Source organism: Scyliorhinus canicula, chromosome 12 (assembly GCF_902713615.1).
Source record: "Scyliorhinus canicula chromosome 12, sScyCan1.1, whole genome shotgun sequence".
In the NCBI taxonomy this organism is placed as follows: Eukaryota; Metazoa; Chordata; class Chondrichthyes; order Carcharhiniformes; family Scyliorhinidae; genus Scyliorhinus; species Scyliorhinus canicula.
Genome location: NC_052157.1, coordinates 26,837,421 through 26,860,535, shown reverse-complemented (window position 1 = coordinate 26,860,535; position 23,115 = coordinate 26,837,421). Strand labels below are relative to the sequence as shown.

Below are 23,115 nucleotides of genomic sequence, written 5' to 3'. Positions count from 1 at the left end.
GATTTTCCTTTGTCTTACCTGCCAAGACAATCTCACCCTTCTTATTTTTGCCCTCCTGATTTCTCTCTTAACTCTACTCCGACAAGCCCTATACTCAATCCACTTGATCCCAGCTGCCTATGCATGTCATTTACCTCCTTCTTCCTTTTGACCATGGTCTCAATATCCTGAGTCATCCAGGGTTCCCTCCTGCTACCAGCCTTACCCTTCACTCTAAGAGGAATGTGCTCACCCTGAAGCCTAGTTAACACTCTTTTGAAAGACTCCCACTTAACAGCTGTCCCCTTGCCTGTAAACAGGCTCCCCCAATCAACTTTTGAAAGTTCCCGCCTAATACCATCGAAATTGGCCTTGCCCCAATTTAGAATTTTAACTTTTGGGCCAGAACTATCATTCTTCATTGCTATCTCAAAACTAATGGAATTATGGTCACTGGACCAAAGTGATCCCTCATCAACACTTCTGTCACCTGCCCTTCTTTATTCCCCAAGAGGAGGTCAAATTTTGCCCCCTCTCTATTCGGGCCAACCACTTATTGAATGAGGAATTCTTCTTGAATACACTCAACAAATTTCTCTCCATCTAAACTCCTAGTGATATGGCTGCCCCAGTTAATGTTGGAAAGTCCCCCACTATTACCACCCTATTTTTCTGGCAACTATCTGTAATCTCCTTACACATTTGCTTCCCGATTTCCTGTTGACTATTTGGGGTCCTATAGTACAGTCCTAATAAAGTGATCTCACCCATCTTATTTTTCAGTTCTACCCATATAGACTCAGTGGGCGAACCCTGGATATAGCCTCTCTCTGTACTGCCGTGATGTTGTCCCTCATCAAAATCGCAACTCCCCCTTCTCTCCCATATCCTGGTCTATCTTTCCTATAGCATCTGTACCCCGGAACACTGAGCTGTCAGTCCTGCTCCATCTTTAGCCATGTTTCAGTAATAACTAAAATATCCCAGTCCCATGTACCTACCTATCTGTGGTAGTATGACTAGGGAGATCATATTACCTTAGCACCAAGCTGCCATTGGTACAGCAGTCTTGCTGCCCATTGGCCCAGGCACGTCATGTGCCTCTCTGCCAATTGGCTGTGGCTAGTCATGTGACTCCCCACCGATTGGCTGAGAGGTTGGTAGCTCCGCCTACAAGGTGGGGTATAACAACTCGGACCGGCTGGCAGTCGGCCTTTCTCTGTATGACAATTGCCGGGCACACATCTAGCGTATTAAAGCCTGTTGTTTGGAACTTCACTACGACTCGAGTCCAATTGATGGTACATCAATTTAATACGCTAGACTTTGAAAATGGAACTACGGATCAAGCCAGAATGCCTCCGAATCAGCCCGCATGCTGCAAAAGCATCAGCAACTTTTAAGCATTGGCTGGTGTGTTTCAACAGTTACCTCACTACTGGAGAAAATCGACCAACAAAGGAGCAGAAACTCCACATCCTCCATTTGTGCGTGAGCACCGCCGTTTACTCTATGATAGAGGATGAACTGGACTATGATGTCGCTATGGATCAACTAAAAGGACACTTCATCAGGCCAGTAAATCAGGTCTAGGTGCGGCACCTCCTGGCAACAAGGCTACAATTCCCCGGTGAGTCCCTCGACGAATTCTATCGGGCCCTCATTGTCCTGGGGAGAAATTGCGCCTGCCCGCAAGTCACTGCAGCGGAGCACACCGAACTCTTGATCAGGGACGCCTTCGTGGCGGGCATGCAGTCACCCCAAATACGCCAGAGACTTTTAGAAAAGGACACTCTAAGCCTCACTGAGGCACGTCCCTCGCATCCTCCTTGGAGGTCGCTGACCGCAACGCGCGCGCGTATGCCCCCGGTCGCACGGCGGCTCCTTGGGCAGCGTGTCACACAACCCCCCTCACCCTCGCCGACTCGGACCCCCAGACCTGCGCTGCAGGACGTCCCGATAAGCCCATGGGCCCCCGCTGCTATTTCTGCGGTCAGGCCAAGCACCCCGCCCGCGCTGCCAGGCCCACACCGCAGTCTGCAAGAGCTGCGGCAAAAAGGGCCACTTTGCGGCCGTCTGTCTCTCCAAGTCGGTCGCTGCCATCCCGGACAGCGACCGCGGGTCCCCCCCGCACTCCTCTAGGGCCCCGTGTGGCCCGCGGACCTCGCTGCCTCCACCCCCCACCGCCACGAGTGATTCACAGACGCTGCCATTTTGGGCCCCCGACTCCACGTGCGCCCCCGGGCGCCGGCATCTTGTTCATCCCCCACCACGTGCGGCCGACGGGTGCCACCATCTTGGATCGGCGCGGAAGACCCCGCAAGCGATTACTCTGTATTGGATGACGACTCCGAGTTCCTGCCACGACTCACCTCGGTGACGCTGGATCAATCACGGCCCCGCACGCTTTCCACGGCGACCACACAGATCCACCTCAATGGTCGCGAGACGAGCTGCCTACTGGACTCCGGGCGCACAGAGAGCTTCGTCCACCCCGACACGGTAAGACGCTGTGCGCTCCCCGTGCATCCACAAAATCGCTCTGGCATCTGGTTCGCACTCAGTCCAACTCAACGGGTGCTGCGTGGCGGACCTCACGGTCCAGGGGAAGGTTTTTTAAAACTATAAATTCCACATCCTTCCCCGCCTCTGCGCACCGGCACTTCTTGGACTGGACTTTCAGTGCAACCTGCAGAGCTTAACTTTTAAATTTGGCGGCCCTATTCCCCCCCTTACTATCTGCAGCCTCGCGTCCCTCAAGGTCGACCCCCCGTTCCCTGTTTGCAAACCTCACCCCGGATTGAAAACCCGTCGCCACCAGGAGCAGACGGTACAGTGCCCAGGACCGGACCTTCATCAGGTCCGAGGTCCAAAGGCTTCTGAAGGAAGGGGTCATAGAGGCTAGCAACAGTCCCTGGTGAGCACAAGTGCTGATGGTTAAGACTGGGGAGAAAAACCGGATGGTCATTGACTACAGTCAGACCATCAACAGGTTTACGCAGCTGGACGCGTATCCTCTTCCCCGTATCTCCGATCTGGTTAACAGATTCACGCAGTACAAAGTTTTTTCCACGGTGGACCTTAAGTCCACCTACCACCAGCTCCCCATCCGTATGAGTGACCGAAAGTACACTGCGTTCGAAGCAGATGGGCGACTCTACCACTTTTTAAGGGTTCCATTCGGTGTCACAAATGGGGTCTCGGTCTTCCAAAGGGAGATGGACCAAATGGTTGACCAATACGATTTACGAGCCACCTTCCCGTATCTCGACAATGTCACCATCTGCGGCCATGACCAGCAGGACCACGACACCAACCTCCGAAAATTCCTCCGTATCGCAAAACTCCTTAACCTCACATATAATAAGGATAAGTGCGTGTTCAGCACCGACCATCTAGCCATCATTGGCTACGTAGTGCGTAACGGAGTGATAGGCCCTGACCCCGAAAGCATGCGCCCCCTAATGGAACTCCCCCTTTCCAACTCCCTCAAAGCCCTCAAACGCTTTCTGGGCTTCTTTTCCTATTATGCCCAGTGGGTCCCTAACTATGCCGACAAAGCCCGCCCCCTCATCCAGTCCAACACGTTTTCCCTGTCGATGGAGGCCCGCCAGGCCTTTAGCCGCATCAAAGCAGACATTGCAAAGGCCACGGTGCGCGCTATCGATGAGTCCCTCCCATTCCAGGTCGAGAGCGACGCGTCCGATGCAGCTCTGGCGGCCACCCTCAACCAAGCGGGTAGACCCATGGTCTTTTTCTCCCGGACCCTCCACGCTTCCGAACTCCGCCATTCCTCGGTGGAAAAGGAGGCACAGGCCATTGTCGAAGCTGTGCGACATTGGAGGCACTATCTGGCTTGCAGGAGGTTTACCCTCCTCACAGACCAACGGTCAGTAGCCTTCATGTTCAATAATGCACAGAGGAACAAGATCAAGAACGACAAGATCTTGTGGTGGCGGATCGAGTTGTCCACGTACAACTACGATATCTTGTATTGTCCTGGGAAGCTCAACGAGCCTCCTGATGCCCTGTCCCGCGGTACCTGCGCCAACGCACAGGTGGACCGCCTCCGAACCCTCCACGCAGACCTCTACCATCCAGGGGTCACCCGTTTTTTTTATTTTATCAAGACCCGCAACCTGCCCTACTCCATCGAGGAGGTCAGGACTGTAACCAGGGAATGCCACATTTGCGCGGAGTGCAAGCCGCACTTTTGCCGCCCCGAGCAGGCGCATCTGATAAAGGCTTCCCGCCCTTTCGAACATATTAGCATGGACTTCAAAGGTCCCCTCCCCTCCAACAACCGCAACACATATTTCTTAAATGTGATTGACGAGTACTCCCGCTTCCCGTTCGCCATCCCCTGCCCCGACATGACCACGACAACTATCATCAAGGCACTCCACTCCATTTTCTCCCTGTTTGGTTACCCCGCGTACATCCACAGCGACCGGGGGTCCTCCTTTATGAGTGACGAGGTGCGTCAATTCCTGCTCAGCAGGGGCATCGCCTCCAGCAGGACGACCAGTTATAACCCCCGGGGTAACGGTCAGGTCGAGCGGGAGAACGGTACGGTTTGGAAGACCGTCCCACTGGCCCTGCGGTCCAGGTGTCTCCCGGTCTCCCACTGGCAAGAGGTCCTCCCGGACGCCCTCCACTCTATTCGGTCTCTCCTCTGTGCTGCCACGAATCAAACACCTCACGAATGTCTTCTTATTTTCCCCAGGAAGTCTTCCTCTGGGACCCCACTCCCGACCTGGCTGGCCACCCCCGGGCCCATCCTGCTCCGGAAGCATGTGCGGGTGCACAAGTCCGACCCGTTGGTTGAAAGAGTCCAGTTACTCCACGCGAACCCGCAGTACGCGTACGTGGAGTATCCCGACGGACGACAGGACACGGCCTCCCTTTGGGACCTGGCACCCGCCAGAGTGCGGCCACAACCCCCAGCACCAACACCCTCCCCCCAGTCCCGACCGCCCCCAGCACCCTCGCAACCCAGCGCACTGGAACCCCCTCCCCCAGCCCGACTACCGCTAGCTCCGACCAGGGGTACGGACACAGGACCACGACCGCCGCTCCCGGAGTCACGGACGACCACTGCTCCAACGTCACCGCCGCAGCTGCGCAGGTCCGGCAGGACACCAAAGGCACCCATTCGGCTCATCAAGTCAATTTGATGGACCTTATGGACTTTCATGTTCGGCATATGTTCCTTGCCTGTGTTTTTCTAAATTATTATTATTACGGTTATTGTTGTTTTTTTTCTCCTGTACACTGTATATAGTACTTTGGTTTTCTTAAACGTTCGTCGCGGGCCAGTGGGCAGCCATAGCTACCTCGGTACTACTTGAGAAGGTCTCTAGTCATACTACCAGTCTTATGGGACACCCCCCCCATCTCTCCCGTCACTCCTTCCCCCTCCCCCCGTTTCTTTCTCAACATGGGGTGAATGTTGTAGTATGACTAGGGAGATCATATTACCTTAGAACCAAGCTGGCATTGGTACAGCAGTCTCGCTGCCCATTGGCCCAGGCAAGTCATGTGCCTCTCTGCTAATTGGCTGTGGCTAGTCATGTGACTCCCCACCGATTGGCTGAGAGGTTGGTAGCTCCACCTACAAGGCTGGGTTTAAGAACTCGTACCGGCTGGCAGTCGGCCTTTCTCTGTACGACCACTGCCGGGCATCCATCTAGCGTATTAAAGCCTGTTGTTTGGAACTTCACTACGACTCAAGTCCAATTGATGGTGCATCACTATCCATGCCCTGAGTTCATCTGCCTTGCCCGTTATGCCTCTTGCATTGAAATAAATGCAGTTCAATCTGTTTCTCTGCAATCCACTTTTCTCCTTACTGGCTTTTGTTTTTATCCCCTCTTTACTACCCTCTGACTTCCTGCATTGGTTCCCACCCCCCTGCCGCATTAGTTTAACCCTCCCAACAGCGCCAGCAAACAACCCCCCTAGGATGTCAGACTTGCAGAGTTTTGGGCCCAAGCTGATCTCAAGAAAAAGAGGAAGCTGCATAGGGTTTAAATTATTCACTAGTTTACTTCAAGTCCAGGAAATACTCAGAATTAGGATGATTTTCTTGTAAATTAAATACATACATAATTTTGCATGTTTATTTCAATATGCAAACATGTTATAGACAGGGTGAGAGAAAACTGCAATCCCTGATCACTTCCCTACTCTCTATAATCAGTATGTTTTTGAGAGCAAGATGTGCATGCGTTTTTAGGCCTCGAGTATGTGGACAATTTGAATAGCTAGCAGCAAACTTTTTGTGTGATTAAATAAAGCTGTTTATTTTTTGTCACCCCAAAATTTAATGTTAAGGTGCTCATTCGCAGTTACACACAGTCAAGCAAAGTACAGTTGAAAAAGGAGTAGTACACTTTTACAAGTTATAAGGAAGAAGCTGGTTCATAATTCATGTGATTGGCTCGTTCTGGAAAACAGTGGAAAAGGCTGATCAAGAAGGCATCATCACTCCTGCAGTGTAGTTAAGGTAAGTTCAACAGCCATGTGCTGGTGGCTTTCAGGATCTTGTTAAGAAATGGGGCAGAATTTTCCAACAATTACAGAGTGCTGGATCAGGATGCTGGTTTCACAGCTGTCCAGATCAAACGGCACTTTGTGCAATTTCAAAGTGCTTGCAAGGATTACGCAGCCAGCTGGCGGGGGGGGCTAAATTTGCCAGTAAAACTGGGATTCGGAGATCAGGGTGCCCTTTTTAAAGGGTGCTCTGATCTCAGAAGTTAGAGCCCCCCCCCCCCAGCCAAGATATCAGGGCTACGTCAGAGAACGGGAACATCACCAACCCTCCAACACAGAGGGCCAACCTCCCCCCATCACTCAATGGTCGGTTCTTTCCCCCCACCCCTCATCTCACAGACCCCCCCCCACCACCTTCCTAGCATCAGGGCATCCCCCCATTTCTAAGTATCTCCTCCCCCACAGCCATGCAGGCACAATCCCACCCCCACAACATAATGGGGAACCCCCAATGGGGTTGGCTAGCGGCTATACTGCTGGCCCCACCACTAGGAGTGCCAACCTAGCAGTGTCAACCTGACAGTACGAACCTGACAGCAACAAGGTCAGGGCACTGCCCGGCCATGTCACTCACCACCCAGGGGCTATACTCACTTATGAGCCCCCGGCATGATCATCATGTCTGGTTTCTCTTTTTGCAAACCAGTATTGATTCCTGCAAACGTTATGTCACGCTGGCCGGCAGCGGGGGTAACATCTGACAACCCCGGAAGCAACGGCATTGTGCCGTTTATGCATATTCAGATCAGTTCAAACGCATAGTAATCAGATTCACTCCCTAGCTGGGCATGAACCTAATTATGTCACCGACAGGGGACGGGGAAGATTTTAAACCGAGATTTTGCCGCCGCTTTATGGCCCTCTCACGAGAGTGAGTGGCCTATGGGGATTTGCACGCCTCCCGAAAGGAAATTTTTACCTATGAATGACATGCAGTGATGCACGATCAATTGTACAAAGACTAAGGTTGTATACAACTGTGGCTTTATTGCAGTAAGATGTGTGGCCTCCCACAGCAGCTGGCGAAATGGATGCTGAATAGAGGACACGCATATTTATAGCAGGCAGGGGCTACCGGCGAACCTGTAGTACAGGTCCTACCCTTACATCACCTAATACAGGTGTAACCGTGGTTTACCACATTCCCCCCCCTGTTAAAAATGAGTCCAGCGGGGGTGGTGTAGAACTATATACAGTAGCGAATTTATGTACAGTGTTTTATCAGGGGGGAAAAAAAATGTCCTTTGAAAGTCCGGTGCCAGTTAGAGATTCAACCAGTCTGGTGCTTTGACGTTCCGCTGGAAGCGACGTAGCGGTGGCGGCGATGTTGATGCTGGCGATGTCTATGCTGGCCTGATGTTGGATGACTCCGGGAGTGTGCCGAAATCCTCTTCATCCTCTGGCGTGGGCAGGGGAAGGAGGGATGGTCCTGGTGGGGGTAATGTTGGGAGCGCCGGGGGAGGGAAAGGTGGCGCCGGGCCAGGGAAGTGAGTATGAGTGGAACCTGCTGATGCCAGGTTCCTGAGGGAGACAGTATCTTGGCTGCCGTTGGGGTATGCCACATAGGCATACTGGGGGTTGACATGGAGCAAGTGCACCCTATCCACCAACGGGTCCGCCTTGTGGAGTCGGACGTGCCTACGGAGCAGGACTGGCCCTGGAGCTGCGAGCCAAGTCGGGAGTGACACCCCAGATGTGGACTTCCTGGGGAAGGCAAAAAGACATTCATGGGGTGTGTTCTTCATAACGGTGCACAGCAGTGACTGGATGGAGTGTAGTGCATCAGGGAGGACCTCCTGCCAGCGAGAGGCTGGGAGGTTCCTGGACCGTAGGGCCAGTTGGACGGCCCTCCATACTGTCCCGTTCTCCCTCTCTACCTGCCTGTTTCCCCGGGGATTATATCTGGTCGTCCTGCTGGAGGCGATACCCCTGCTGAGCAGGAACTGACGCAGCTCATCACTCATGAATGAGGATCCCCTGTCACTGTGGATGTAGGCGGGGAAACCGAACAGAGCAAAGATTGTGTTTAGGGCTTTGATGACGGTGGTGGACGTCATATAGGGGCATGGGATGGCGAAGGTGAATCTGGAGTACTCATCGACCACACTGAGAATATATGTGTTTCGGTCGGTGGAGGGGAGGGACCCTTTGAAATCCACGCTGAGGCGTTCAAAGGGGCGGGAGGCCTTCACCAGGCGTGCACGGTCCAGCCGGTAGAAGTGCGGCTTGCACTCCGCACAGACCTGGCAGTCCCTGGTGACTGTCCGTACTTCCTCGAAGGAGTAGGGCAGATTGCGAGCCTTGACAAGATGGTACAATTGTGTGACCCCCAGATGACAAGGCTGTCATGTAGGGCCGGGAGTCGGTCTACTTGTGCGCTGGCACATGTACCTCGGGATACGGCGTCTCGGGGCTCATTGAGTTTGCCGGGGCGATACAAAATCACGTAATTATAGGTGGAGAGCTCGATTCTCCACCGCAAGATTTTATCGCTTTTGATCTTGCCCCGCTGTGTGTTGTTAAACATGAAGGCTACCGACCGTTGGTCAGTGAGGAGAGTGAATCTCCAGCCGGCCAGGTAATGCCTCCAATGCCGCACAGCTTTAACGACAGCTTGGGCCTCTTTTTCGAAGGACGAGTGCCGAATTTCTGAGGCATGAAGGGTGCGGGAAAAGAATGCCACGGGTCTGCCTGCCTGATTGAGGGTGGCGGCAAGTGCGACGTCTGATGCGTCGCTTTCTACTTAGAAGGGCAGTGTCTCGTCTACTGTGTGCATCCCGGCCTTGGCTATACCAGCTCTGATATGGGTGAAGGCCTGTTGTGCCTCGGCCGTAAGGGGAAAGCGGATGGACTGAATGAGTAGGTGGGTTTGTCCGCATAGTTTGGGATCACTGGGCGTAGTAGGAGAAGAACCCCAGGCATCGTTTGAGGGCCTTGGGGCAGTGGAGGAGGGGAAGCTCCATGAGGGGGCGCATGCAGTCGGGATCGGGCCCCAGAACTCCGTTCTGGACCACATAGCCGAGGATGGCTAAGCGGGTTGTGCTGAACACACACTTCTCCTTGTTGTAGGGGAGGTTGAGGAGAGTGGCGGTGTGGAGGAATTTGGCACAGTTGGCGTCGTGGTCCTGCTGATCGTGGGCGCAGGTGGTGACGTTGTCTAGGTATGCGAAGGTGGCCCACAAACCGTACCGGTCGATCATTCGCTCCATCTCCCTTTGGAAGACCACGACCCCGTTAGTGACGCTGAAGGGAACCGTGAGGAAGTGATAGAGATGACCGTCCGCCTCGAAAGCAGTACATGAACGGTCCAATTTATGAATGGGGAGCGGGTGGTCGGCAGATTTGAGGTCTATCGTTGAGAAGACCCGGTACTGCGCAATCTGATTGACCATATCAGATATGCGTGGGAGGTGGTACGCGTCGAGCTGCGTGTACCGATTGATGGTCTGGCTGTAGTCCACGACCATTCTGCGTTTCTCCACAGTTTTAACGACTACCACTTGGGCTCTCCAGGGGCTGTTGCTGGCCTCGATGATGCCTTCCCGAAGCAACCGCTGGACCTCGGAACTGATGAAGGTCTTGTCCTGGGTGCTGTACCGTCTGCTCCTGGTGGCAATGGTTTGCAATCCGGAGTTAGACTGGCAAAGAGGGAGGGTGGGTCGACCTTTTGGGTCGCGAGGCCGCACACAGTGAGGGGTGGTAGGGGCCCGCCGAATTTGAGGGTAAGGCTCTGGAGATTGAACTGGAAGTCCAGGCCTAGTAGTAGTGCAGCGCAGAGATTAGGAAAGATGTAAAGGCAGAAGCCGCTGAATTCTACTCCCTGGACCATGAGAGTGACTGCGCAGAACCCCCGGATCGCGACGGAATAGGATCCGGAGGCCAGGGAGATTCTTTGATTGGTGGGGTGGACCACGAGGGAGCAGCGCCTTACTGTTTGCGGGTGGATGAAGCTTTCCGTGCTCCTGGAGTCCAGCAGGCAAGAGGGCAGGTGACCGTTGATTCTCACACTGGTCGAAGCAGTGGCGAGGTTTTGCGGATGAGACAGGTCGATCGTCACTGAGGCGAGCTGCGGTCGGTCGTCGCTGGTGTCAGAAGATGGAGAGCGTGGGGGGCCCAGGTCGTGGAATGCTGTCAGCGTCCATGCCCTGTGGGGAAGACAAGATGGCGGCACCTGAAGATCCTGCGGGGGTCAAAATGGCAGCGCCCATGGGCCGCACGTTGCGGGGGCTGGACAAGATGGCGGCGCCCATGGGCCGCATGTGGACTGAGGGGGGGAAGATGGCGGTGCCCACTGGCCACTCGTGGACCCAGGAGGTGAAGATGGCAGCACCCACTGGCTGCACGTGGTCCGGGGAGTTGAGGATGGCGGCGCCCACTGGCCGCGCGTGGTCCGGAACGAAGATGGCGGCGCCCATTGTGTGTAGGTCAGGGGGAGGGGGCAATCGCAGCGACTGCGCGGGCCTGGCACACCACGGCGAAGTGCCCCTTTTTGCCGCAAGCCTTGCAAATGGCAGTGCGGGCCGGGCAGAGTTGGCAGTGGTGCTTCTGCTGGCCGCAGAAGTAACATCGGGGACCCCGTGGTGCGCGAGTTGGCGTGTGGTGCAGGCGTACTGGCTGGGTAAAGCCCCGGCTGGGGCGGCCGTCTGTGGGGTCCACAAAGGATAGGAGGGATGGGCCGCGCGGCCGGAGGAGTAGGCCTGAGCATTGCCTGAGGCAACCCTCATGGAGAGTGCTGGCTTTTTAGTCTCAGCTAGGTCGAGCGTGGCCCCTTCTAGCAATCTTTGGCGTATGAGGTCCGACCCAATCCCCTTTACAAACGCATCGCGCATAAGAAGGTTGGAATGTTCGGTGGCCGTAACAGCCTGACAGTCACAATCCCAGACGAGTGGGATTAGAGCCCGCCAGAAGTCTTTTATGGACTCACCAGCGAGTTGAGAGCGAGTGGCGAGTACGTGCCTGGCGAAGAGTGTGTTCGTTTTCTGTGCGTAGTTTTCTTTGAGGAGTGCAATGAGCCTGTGTAGTTCAGGGCATCTTGGAGCAGCGGAAACACGCTGGAGCTCAACCTTGAGTACAGGATCTGTATCTTCTGAGCCTCCGTCGGAGGGGTGGTTGCTGAGTTGATATAGGCCTCGAAGCAAGCTAGCCAGTGATTAAAGTCCTTTTTGGCGTCGCTTGATTGCGGATCCAGCTACAGGCGATCTGGTTTGATTCAGAGGTGCATTTTTTAGAAAATCTTACTGCAATAAATTGATGCATGATCAATTGTACAAAGACTAAGGTTGGATACAACTGTGGCCTTATTGCAGTAAGATGTGTGGCCTCCCACAGCAACTGGCGAAATGGCTGCTGAATAGAGGACACATATTTATAGCAGGCAGGGGCTACCGGCGAACCTGTAGTAGTGGTCCTACCTTACATCACCTAATACAGGTGTAACAGTGGTTTACCACATGCAGATCATAAAGTTAGTAGCTTGTAGACTTGATACCAAGAGGCCAGCTTGCTGTATTGGTCGAGCTGAAAAGGAACAGATTTGAAGAGGCTATAATATTACAGTCTGTGGTTATTAAGGCATAGATCTTTGTGCCCTATCTCTCTGAAGACAGCATTTCAAGATTAAAAGGAAGACCAGCATGGCTTCCCTACCATGTGGTTTCTCCTAGTTCCCTTTTCCTAATATGGCGTTAGTCTTAGGTTTAGTCACAACCTGGTTTATTTTTTGAAGGCATTCAACCTGAGACAGATTGAGACAATTGGTTGTCTTTGTTTCAGAAAGTCCCATTCAACTCAGAATGACTTTTAGATGGTCTCAGGATATGGGTTGTGATGCGACCATCAATTCACACAAAACACAGTGTAGATGTAAACTGTGGCTTTAATCGACTAGAACAGTGCCTGCCTGCGACTGCTCTGCTACTGAGAGCCGCCTACAGAGCTACTGCTCTTTATACCTCCCCTCAAGGGAAGGAGCCAGGGGCGGAGCCCACAAAGGCACCAATATGATACATTCCAGGTAATACCTTACAATGGTCCATAGGTGGAGCCCTCATGGGCAACAGCGGGTACAGTTATATACACGGTGAATGGTTACTGCAATACGTTCACCACATTCACCCCCCATTTAAAAAATGAAGTCCGGCGGGGAAGAAGGGTTCACAAGTTCAGCCTGTCCGGCGCCCAGATCGTGTGCTGTGATCGCCAAAGCTCTGGTATCGCAGCTGACCCAGGTGTCAAACCCATCCGTGTGGGCATGGGTCGTAAAGCTGCCGGTGCGGGTACAGATGCCGACTCCGGCAGCATGTCTTCTGGAGCTTCGTTCCTGTGGGTCGAGGGGATGGGGCAGGAGGGGGTGCGGGTGCCATGTAAGGGCATGTAAGGTGCCATGGACAGCGTAGGTTGGGCGGGGTAAGTTGGGGGGGTGGGCGGTGGTAGTGGAAGCTGCAGGTGCTAGGTCCCGGAGGGAAACCATATCCTGTCGGCCGTCGGGGTGTTCGACGTATGCGTACTGGGGGTTGGTGTGAAGCAGCTGGACCCTCTCGATCAGGGGGTCGGACTTATGGCTCCTGACGTGTTTGCGGAGTAGGACAGGCCCCGGTGTCTTCAGCCAGGACGGAAGCGAGGCCCCGGAGGTGGATTTCCCGGGGAAAACAAACAGGCGGTCATGAGGGGTCTCGTTTGTGGCCATGCAAAGGAGGGACCTAATAGAGTAGAGTGCATTGGGGAGGACCTCCTGCCAGTGGGAAACTGGGAGATTGCTAGACCGTAGGGCCAGGAGGACGGTCTTCTAGACTGTCGCGTTCTCCCTCTCCACCTGCCCGTTTCCCCGGGGGTTATATCTGGCACTCCTGCTCGAGGTGATGCCCTTACTGAGCAGGTACTGATGCAGTTCGTCGCTCATGAACAACGAGCCCCGGTCACTGTGAACATACGTGGGGAAACCAAACAGGGTGAAGATATATGTAGGGCTTTAATGACGGTGACAGCCGTCATGTTGGGGCAGGGGATTGCAAAGGGGAAGCGGGAGAATTCATCAATGATGTTGAGGAAATATGTGTTGCAGTTGGTGGAGGGAGGGGCCCTTTGAAATCGATACTGAGGAGCTCAAAGGGCCTGGATGCCTTTACCAGGTGGGCCTTATCCGCTCGATAGAAGTGCGGCTTACACTCCGCACAGATTTGGCAGTCCCTGGTCATGGCTCTGACCTCCTCAGTGCAGTAGGGCAGGTTGCGGGCCTTGATGTAGTGGAGAAACCGGGTGACCCCCGGGTGGCAGATGTCATCGTGGATAGCCCGGAGTCGGTCATCTTGTGCGCTGGTGCACGTGCCGCGGGACAGGGCATCTGGGGGCTCGTTGTGCTTCCCAGGACGATATACTATATCGTAATTATAGGTGGAGAGTTCGATCCTCCACCTCAAGATCTTATCATTCTTGATTTTGTCCCGTTGCGTATTATCGAACATGAAGGCTACCGATCGTTGGTCGGTGACGAGGGTAAACCTCCTACCAGCGGGGTGTGCCTCCAGTGCCGTACGGCTTCCACGAAGACTTGGGCTTCTTTTTCGACCGAGGAGTGTCGGATTTCAGAGGCGGTGAGGGTGCGTGAAAAAAATGCTTCTAGCCTGCCAGCCTGATTGAGAGTAGCGGCGAGGGCGACATCTGACACGTCACTCTCCACCTGGAAGGGGACAGACTCGTCCACCACGCGCATTGCAGCTTTGGTGATGCAGCTGAAGCCTGGCGGGCCTCGGCCGCCAGTGGGAACGTGGTGGCCTTGATTAGTAGGCGAGCTTTGTCCGTATAGTTGGGGACCACTAGGCGTAATAGGAAAAGAACCCAAGGCATAGCTTTAAATTGAGGGGAGATAGATATAGGACAGATGTCAGAGGTAGGATTTTTACTCAGAGAGTAGTAAGGGCGTGGAATGCCCTGCCTGCAACAGTAGTGGACTCGCCAACACTAAACGCATTCAAATGGTCATTGGATAAGCATATGGACGATAAGGGAATAGTGTAGAGGGACTTTAGAAGGGTATCACAGGACGGTGCAACATTGTGGGCCGAAGGGCCTGTACTGCTCTGTAATGTTCTATGTTCTATGTTCTAAGGCATCTTTTCAGGGCCTTGGGGCAGTGGGGAAGGGGGAGTTGCATACGGTCGGGGTCGGGTCCGAGAACCCCGTTTTCCACGACAGAGCTGAGGATGGCTAGTCTGGTTGTGCGGAAAACGCATTTCTCCTTGTTGTAAGTGAGGTTAAGAGTTTGGGCGGTTTGGAGAAATCTCTGGAGGTTGGCATTGTGGTCCTGCTGATCATGGCTGCAGATGGTGACGTTGTCCAAGTACAGAAATGTGGCCCGCAGCCTGTACTGGTCCACCATTTGGTCCATGGTTCTTTGAAAGACCGAGACCCCATTTGTGATGTCGAAGGGGACCCAGAGGAAGTGGAAAAGGCAGCCGTATGCCTCAAAGGCCGTGTAGTGGTGGTCCTCCGGGCGGATTGGAAGCTGGTGGTACGCAGATTTCAGATCCACCGTGGAGAACACTCGGTAGTGTGCGATCCGGGGAAGGGGGTACGGATCAAGGTGCATGTATCGGTTTATGGTTTGGCTGTAATCTACAACCATCTGGTTCTTTTCCCCGGTCCTGCTCACTACCACCTGAGCTCTCCAGGGGCTATTACTGGCCTCGATGATCCCCTCCCGCAAGAGTCGCTGGACCTCGGAACTGATAAAAGTCCTGTCCTGAATGCTTAACTGCCTGCTTCTGATGGCGACTGGCTTACAGTCAGCGGTGAGATTTGCGAAGAGCAGGGGCGGGTCGAATTTTAGTGTCGTGAGGCTACATACGGTGAGCGGGGGTAGGGGCCCGCCGAATTTCAGACTTAGGCTCTTGAGGTTACACTGGAAATCCAGTCCCAACAGGAAAAGAGCGCAGAGGTCGGGGAGTACATATAGCTTAAAATCGGCGTAAACGGCGCCCTGTATTGCTAGGGTTGCAGTAGTGCACCCTCGGATCCGCACCGAGTGCGACCCAGAAGCGAGGGAGATGGCTTTGTGCGCCGGGAAGATTGGGAGCGAGCAGCATCTTACCATGTCTGGATGAATGAAGCTCTCTGTGCTCCCGGAGTCAAACAGGCAAGGTGTTTCGTGTCCATGTACCCGGACAGTCATCATGGAGCTCTGGAGGTGTTTGGGTCATGACTGGTCCAGGGTGACCGCGCTGAGTTGCGGGTAGCCGGCGTGGTCGGAGGTGCTGGGGTGGTCCCAAGATGGCTACCCCCGTCAGTTACACGTGTCGGGCGGCGTTGCAGATGGCGGCCAAGATGGCAGCCCCCGTCGGTCGCACGTGTCGGGCGGCGAGGAAGATGGCATCCAAGATGCCGGCCCCCATGAGTCACACGTGGTGGGCCGCGTGGGCGAGGGTGGCCAAGATGGCGGCCCCCATGAGTCGCACCTGTTGTGCAGGCTTGGAGATGGCTGCCCCCACGGACAGCATGAGGCCGCTGATGCATCCGGGGGACGAAGCCGGCAGGCAAGGGGCATCTGCGGACCTGTGAGTCTGAGGGTCGGGCCTGCGATTTTGAGGGTTTGGATCTGGCCAGGCAGACCTTAGCAAAATGTCCTTTTTTCTCCGTAGTCGCTGCAGTTCATATTCCGGGCCGGGCAGCGCTGCCTGGGGTGCTGATGCTGGCCGCAGAAATAGCAGGGTAGCCCCCCATGTTGGGTGGGCAGCCACGCGGCTGAGGCCTGGGGTACTCTTTGGTCGGGGGTCCACGAGGGGGTCACGTGATCAGACGGGAACGCGTTGAGGCTTTGGAATGCTACTTCTAGGGAGGAGGCTAGCTTTACCGTCTCTTCCAGGTCCAGGGCACCCTTCTCGAGTAGGCGCTGTCTCACGTAGTTGGACCTGACTCCAGCCATGTAGGTATCCCGGACTGCGAGGTCCATATAGAACATAGAACAGTACAGCACAGAACAGGCCCTTCGGCCCTCGATGTTGTGCCGAGCAATGATCACCCTACTCAAACCCACGTAACCCGTATACCCGTAACCCAACAATCCCCCCATTAACCTTACACTACGGGCAATTTAGCATGGCCAATCCACCTAACCCGCACATCTTTGGACTGTGGGAGGAAACCGGAGCACCCGGAGGAAACCCACGCACACACGGGGAGGACGGGCAGACTCCACACAGACAGTGACCCAGCCGGGAATCGAACCTGGGACCCTGGAGCTGTGAAGCATTGATGCTAACCACCATGCTACCGTGAGGCCTGGTAGTTGCAACTTTGCGCAAGGACTTTGAGGTCGCGTAGGTACTCCTACAGCGATTCCCTGGGGCATTGGCAGCAAGTAGTGAGGAGATGCCACGCGTACACCTCATTCACGGTCTTACGTATAGGCTCTTCAGCATCGTGAGGGTGTCTGCTTGGTGGAAGCTTCCTCGAGTTGTACAGAGATTCGATGGCTTACCTGGGCATGGAGGAGGCTCAGCTTCTGATTGTCAGAGACAGAAGGTGAGGAGGAGGCGGCAAGGTAGGCCTCGAAACAGCGGAGCCAGTGCGAAAAAATCCCTTTGGCCTCCGCGGCCTGTGGGTCGAGTTCCAGTCTGTCAGGTTTGAGGGCAGATTCCATAGTGGTGTTGTAGTCGATTAAATTGATGCGACCATCAATTCACACAAAACACAGTGTAGATGTAAACTGTGGCTTTAATCGACTAGAACAGTGCCTGTCTGCGACTGCTCTGCTACTGAGAGCCGCCTACAAAGCTACTGCTCTTTATACCTCCCCTCAAGGGGAGGAGCCAGGGGCGGATCCCACAAAGGTACCAATATGATACATTCCAGGTAATACCTTACAATGGTCCATCGGTGGAGCCCTCATGGGCAACAGCGTAGTACAGTTACATACATGGTGAATGGTTACTGCAATATGTTCAACACAGGTTGTTGACATCTTTGAGTCTGAAGTACATCCTTTGCATCCTTGTGAGACAGGGTGGCAGATTGTGAATTCACACATTAGGTCAGATGATCTTTCGCAGCACATATAGTTCATTTTAAAAGTGAAGTCAATTTCAAAACATTCAACACTAAGTGAAGCGCATATTTTTAAAAGTTATGAGTGTGCCTTGCCTTTATTGGGCATAACAATACTATTTTGAATTGAATAAAAATCTGGAATTAAAAGTCTAATGATGACTTTTTTTTTTACACAGAGGGTGGTGAGTGCCTGGAACCCTTTGCCAGGGGAGGTTGTGGAAGCAGATACCTTTTATCTTGACAAATACATGGATAGGATGGGTATAGAGGGATACGGCACAAGGAAGTGCTGAGGATTTTGGCAACGGTTGGTATCATGACCAGTACAGGCTTGGAGGGCCGAACGGCCTTTTCCTGTGCTGTATTGTTCTTTGTTCTTTGACTGCGAAACCATTGCCAATTGTCGTACAAACCTATATGGTTCACTAATGCCTTTAGGGAAGGAAATCTGTTATCCTTACCTGGTCTGGCCGATATGAGACTCCAGATCCACATCAATGTGATTGATTCTTATATGCCCTCGGGGCTGGGCAATAAAATGCTGGCCGAGCCAGCAATGCACACATTGCATGAACAAATTTTCTTTAAAATTAATGTTTTGAAATACAAAATATGAATAATTTACTTTTTTAAGTTTAACCACAGTGAGAAATTTTCAGGTTAGTTTAGCTGTGAATTTCAAGTAAAACAGATTTAATCTTGACTTATTTCCAACCTTTCATTGTCACTGAATAGACATCGCATCCAAAAGGTGAAGCCTTCAGCAATGTCATATTATCAGCACTGTAGGAAAGTATCAACCTGGATTATACATTTAAATCCTGGAGTGGGGCTCTGAATCAGAGTCAGTTTGGGCTACCATCTGAGCCATACTGATACGCATTCTCCTATCTGAAGCATTCCTCGCAAGCTTGTCATCAAGGCAACATTTGACCCAAGTGTGGTGTCAAGGAACCACAATGCAAATTGAAGTCAATTGAAATCAGGGAGAAAACTCTCCACTAGCTGGAGTCATATCTAGCACAAAGGAAAGATGATTATGGTTGTTGCAGGTAAATCATCTCAGTACCAGAACATCGCTGCAGGAGTTCCTCAGGGTAGCATCCTACGCCCAGCTACTTCATCAATGACTTTCCCTCCATTATAAGGTTAGAGTGGGGTTGTTTGCTGATTATTGCGCAGGATTCAGTACCATTCACAACTCCTCAGATACTGAAGCAGTCCTTTCCGATATGCAGCAAGCTCTGAAAACATTCAGGCTTGGGCTGATAACTGACAAATAACATTCACATCACAAGTAACAAACTATTTTTAACAAGAGAAAATCAAATCATCTCTTCTCAACTTTAAACAGCATTACCAATGCTGAATCCTTCACTATTAACATTCTGGGTTGCAATTGACCAAAAAATTTACTGAACTAGCGATATAAATACTGTGGCTAAAAGAATATGTCAGAGGCTGGAGAATTTGCAGTAAATAACTCCCATCCACAATGCGCTGGAGTGCAATGGAATATTCTCAGCAACACGCAAGAATCTGGACACCATCCCAGACAAAGCAGGCCGCTTGATCGGGAACTCATCCATCACCTTAAACCTTCACTCCATCCACTGTGCACAGTACCAACTGTGTGTACAATATATAAGATAGATTTCAGCAACCCATCAAGCCTTCAATAGCACCTTCACTATCACCAGGAAAGACAAAGACAGTGGGTATATGGGAACAAGACCACCTTCAAGGCCCCTTCAAATCCGCACACCATCCTGAATTGGAATTATATTGCTGTTCCTTTGCTATTGCGAGGTGAAAAACCTGGAACTCCCTTTCTAACAGCACTGTGGGTGGACTGCAGTAACGCAGGGCGACGACTTATCACCACTTTCTCAAGGTCAATTGGGACGGGAATAATAATAATAACCTTGCTAATGATGCTCCCATCCCATGAAAGAATAACAAAAAAATAGTACAGGAGCAATATATTTTAGTGATGTGTAGGAGTGCCAATGAAGAAAGGCAATTAAAAACAGTGTCAGTGTAAGTGTAAAAAAAGTCAATTGCAAGTAGAAAATACAATATACCTCTGTACAAATATATAAATTTGATGACATTACCTCCAAGAATATATCAAGGACCTGAGGAGGGGCAATCATGAAAAGTGCCACAAAACTATCAGCAATTCTGGTAAACAGGTAGTCTTGGTCCTCTTGGGAAGGCTTGTAATGATCAAGAATAAAATAAATTTGTTAAAAGTCACAATTTTATTCATGACTTCAGTTCTATATACCGAATATAATGAAAAATAGATTAAAAGATAACAGAGGCCATGACTAAATGATACTGTAATGAGAAATTTAGAATATATAGCAAATGTATGATAATACATAAAATATAGAAATCAGTCTGTCAACATTTCCTTAAAATTGAATAAGCCATAGAATTGGATAAATTGTAACGGTGAACAATTATTGCAGCTTTAGAAAATATAAACTAGTGAGGAGAAACATTGAGGGCGGAATTCTCCGCTGGCCGGCAGCAAAATTGCAAAACGTGATTGGGCGGAGAATCAGTTCCGATGGCAAAATAGCGGCAGGTGCCAATTTGATGCCAAATCGCAATTCTCTGTCACCTCGACAGCGCCATCAATGCGGTCCGGAACACCGTTTGCATATCATTAGCGGGCCTAACCTGGTATTCTCCGGGGCTCCATGAATCTCCACCTCCAATGGGAATTCCCGATGGCGGGGTTCACTTGTGCTTTTAAAAATCATGGAACCGGCATCGTGGCTGATGGGAAGGTGCAACCATGGGCTGCCGGGCCGGACACTGGCCGGGCTGGCTAGGGTGGGAGGGTCACTGCCAGGGCCGGGGGAGGGGGTGATGAGGGAACAAGCCAAGTGGCTGGGGAGACCCCCCCCCCCCCCCCCCACGGGACTGGGATGGTGCCCAGGCATGGACTGTCATTTCCGCGGCCTGCAAGGACACCCAACTGACCACCCACCTTGGCCCCTGGTTCTGCAGAGTGACACCGGCCATATGCGTGCCCCACCCCCATATGCCACCCGCCGCCATACCCCCCAACCCAGCTGCCAGTCACCAACGGGGCATTAGGTGGCCCACCCAAGGGCACTGCCCACTGTAGCCTCTTCAGGGACACCAGGCAGCGACCGTGAAGCGTACCCCTGGCAAGGGCAGCGCCAGCCGGTGGTGCCCCTGGCAGCAGAGACGGGCGCCAGGGCCAGAGGCCTCCATGATGCTAGGCACCGATGGGGCCAGAGGTGCAGAGATGGGGTGGGGCATGCGAGGGCAGATCGCCCAGTTCCAGCCGGGGCCACCATGCAGCCCAGTGGACCTAGTTGGGCACGGGTGGGGGGATACCACCATACTAACATGTCAGTCTTTCACCCCCTGCAGGCAATGGATATTGGAATTCAACCAGCAATGGTAGCCTTCCTGCTAGTCACTGCCGCCCTGGGGGAGAGGGAAACCCACGTACATGCGCGGACCCGGGCTGGACCCCGGGCAATATGGTGCAGCCCTACAAGGGCCCAGCGTGGAGGAAAATAGGCCCCCCCACGGAATGAGCCCGCCCGCCGATCGGTAGGCCCCAATCGGGGGCCTGGCCACCGTGGAGACCCCTCGGATTTGGCTCCCCCCGCCCCCACATCAGGGCGGCCCCCGCACCCAGAACTCCAAGGTCCCACCGAGTAGGACCATACGTAACCCACGCCGGTGGAACTCAGCCGAACTCGAGCGTGGAGAATCACCGGGGGGTGGGGCGCTTTCAACGGCCCCCGACCAACACGGCGGCGACCGTGTGGGCGCGATTGCCGCCGATTCTCCGGTCACCGAGGTATCGGCGGCCCGCGTCGGAGCGGCATGGCGCGATTCTCGCCCCCCCCCCATCTCCGCCGATTCTCCGATCCGGCGCAGGATCGGAGAATCCTGGCCAAGATGTTCCATTTATTGTCGATGCATTAACTACCAATTCCATTCTGACAAAGTTCTTTGGTAAAAGTACTAAAGATGAAAACTTATCTGAACCTTACAGAACATTACCAATAAAACACCCAGACAAAATCTTTTTTTTTAAATGTCATAACTGTACCTCAAACTTAGAAAGAAAGAACCACCAAAATGCATCCTGAAGAATGGCAACAGACGGGACTGAGAGAATCAGCTTCTTCAAGGTATTTTGATATCCAAGCTGTTAAAAAGATTATGTTGATTTGGGATTAGTTTCTTTATTATAAACTCATTACTAACAAGAATTGTAAGTTGATGACAGGACACAATGATTACCAAGGTACCAAGGAAGTATCCAGAGAGGTGCAGGAGAGATGCAGGAGAGGGCTATCTCCGAGGCGGAGGTCGGCATCCGACAACCAAGTGAGCCCCTAATGCAAAATGATGCCCATATAGCAAATGAATCACCCCTCTCCCCCAGGTCAGATCACGCCTTCCCAAGATCTCACCATGTGTCTTACAGGATCACCGTCAGACCATGCTGGCCCATCTTGCATACTTCATTCTCAGCCACAACCCCAACACAACCCGGAGGACCAATCCGGGACGACTACTTCTCAGCCCTGCATTCATCTGCACCCTCCACCATCGTAGAGACCTAACACTTTGATGGGGCATTTTATGAAGAGGTTCCTGGATCACCTTCAGGTGCGCACATCACACATGCTGAAGCACACCAGGTAGAGGTAGGAACACCCGAGAGTGTCTCTCGTGGCGGAGGCTGCCTGATCCCAGTAAACAGCTGTAGTTCAGACAGGTATTGTGCTTCTGGAAAGTATGATCCCATCACTGGTGGAAATGCAGTTGCTTAGTCCAGTCACAAAGAGTCATGTCAAGAGGGTGTCAAGTTCATTGGCTGGGCACCGACTGTCTTGGGCCAGTCATAGAGGGATATGACCGTGGCAGTGAGGGGCGTGATTCACTCGTTGAGGGACGTGGCCCAAGTCTCGGTGCTCCATGGTTGACGACATCGAGACCCTGGTTGAGACGAGAGCGGGCCTCCAGGATTGGCAGTTCCAGGTGATGGTGGAGCCTCGATAGCTCACTCCGGCCTCACCTCCATCCCATGAAGTAGCCCGGGGATCATTGAGCTCCGTGAGGGACAAGGAAGTGATGTGGCCCGTGCTGGTGCCTCCCGCAGGGGAGGTGCTGGAACACCTCAGCGCTTCTGAATCCCCCCCACCTGACACTGGCGCACCTTGGCCAGCGGGCAGAACAAGATGACACCTCGTCACTTGTGACACCTGAAGTTGGCTGGGCCCAATCAGGTCGCTGCTCTCCAGAGGTCGGCCGGCAAAGGTAACTCAGGTCAGAGGGCATGATACGCAACAGGCCGCCTCTATGTCTGAGGTCACACCTAGAAGGAGTGGTATGCCACGTAAAATAAGGAGGATATACACCAGTTAAGTTGACACATAGCTCAGAGGTAGGAGTCAGGGCACAACAATTGTATATAGTCACGATTAAACACCTTTTCACCAACATTCCAACCTGCCTCCATCCTCTGTCTGA

General features: G+C 52.9%; 1 protein-coding gene across 1 annotated transcript in view; it reads right to left on the bottom strand.

Moving 5' to 3' along the window:
- Nucleotides 1-23,115, bottom strand: part of LOC119974891 (protein FAM227B-like) — a 396,828-nt gene that overhangs the window by 323,590 nt on the left and 50,123 nt on the right. Inside the window, exons 7-8 of the mRNA XM_038814226.1 lie at nucleotides 21,686-21,784; nucleotides 19,692-19,793 (exon numbers count right to left, since the gene is read on the bottom strand). Coding sequence (XP_038670154.1) covers nucleotides 19,692-19,793; nucleotides 21,686-21,784 — 201 coding nt within the window. The remainder of the gene's footprint in view (nucleotides 1-19,691; nucleotides 19,794-21,685; nucleotides 21,785-23,115) is intronic.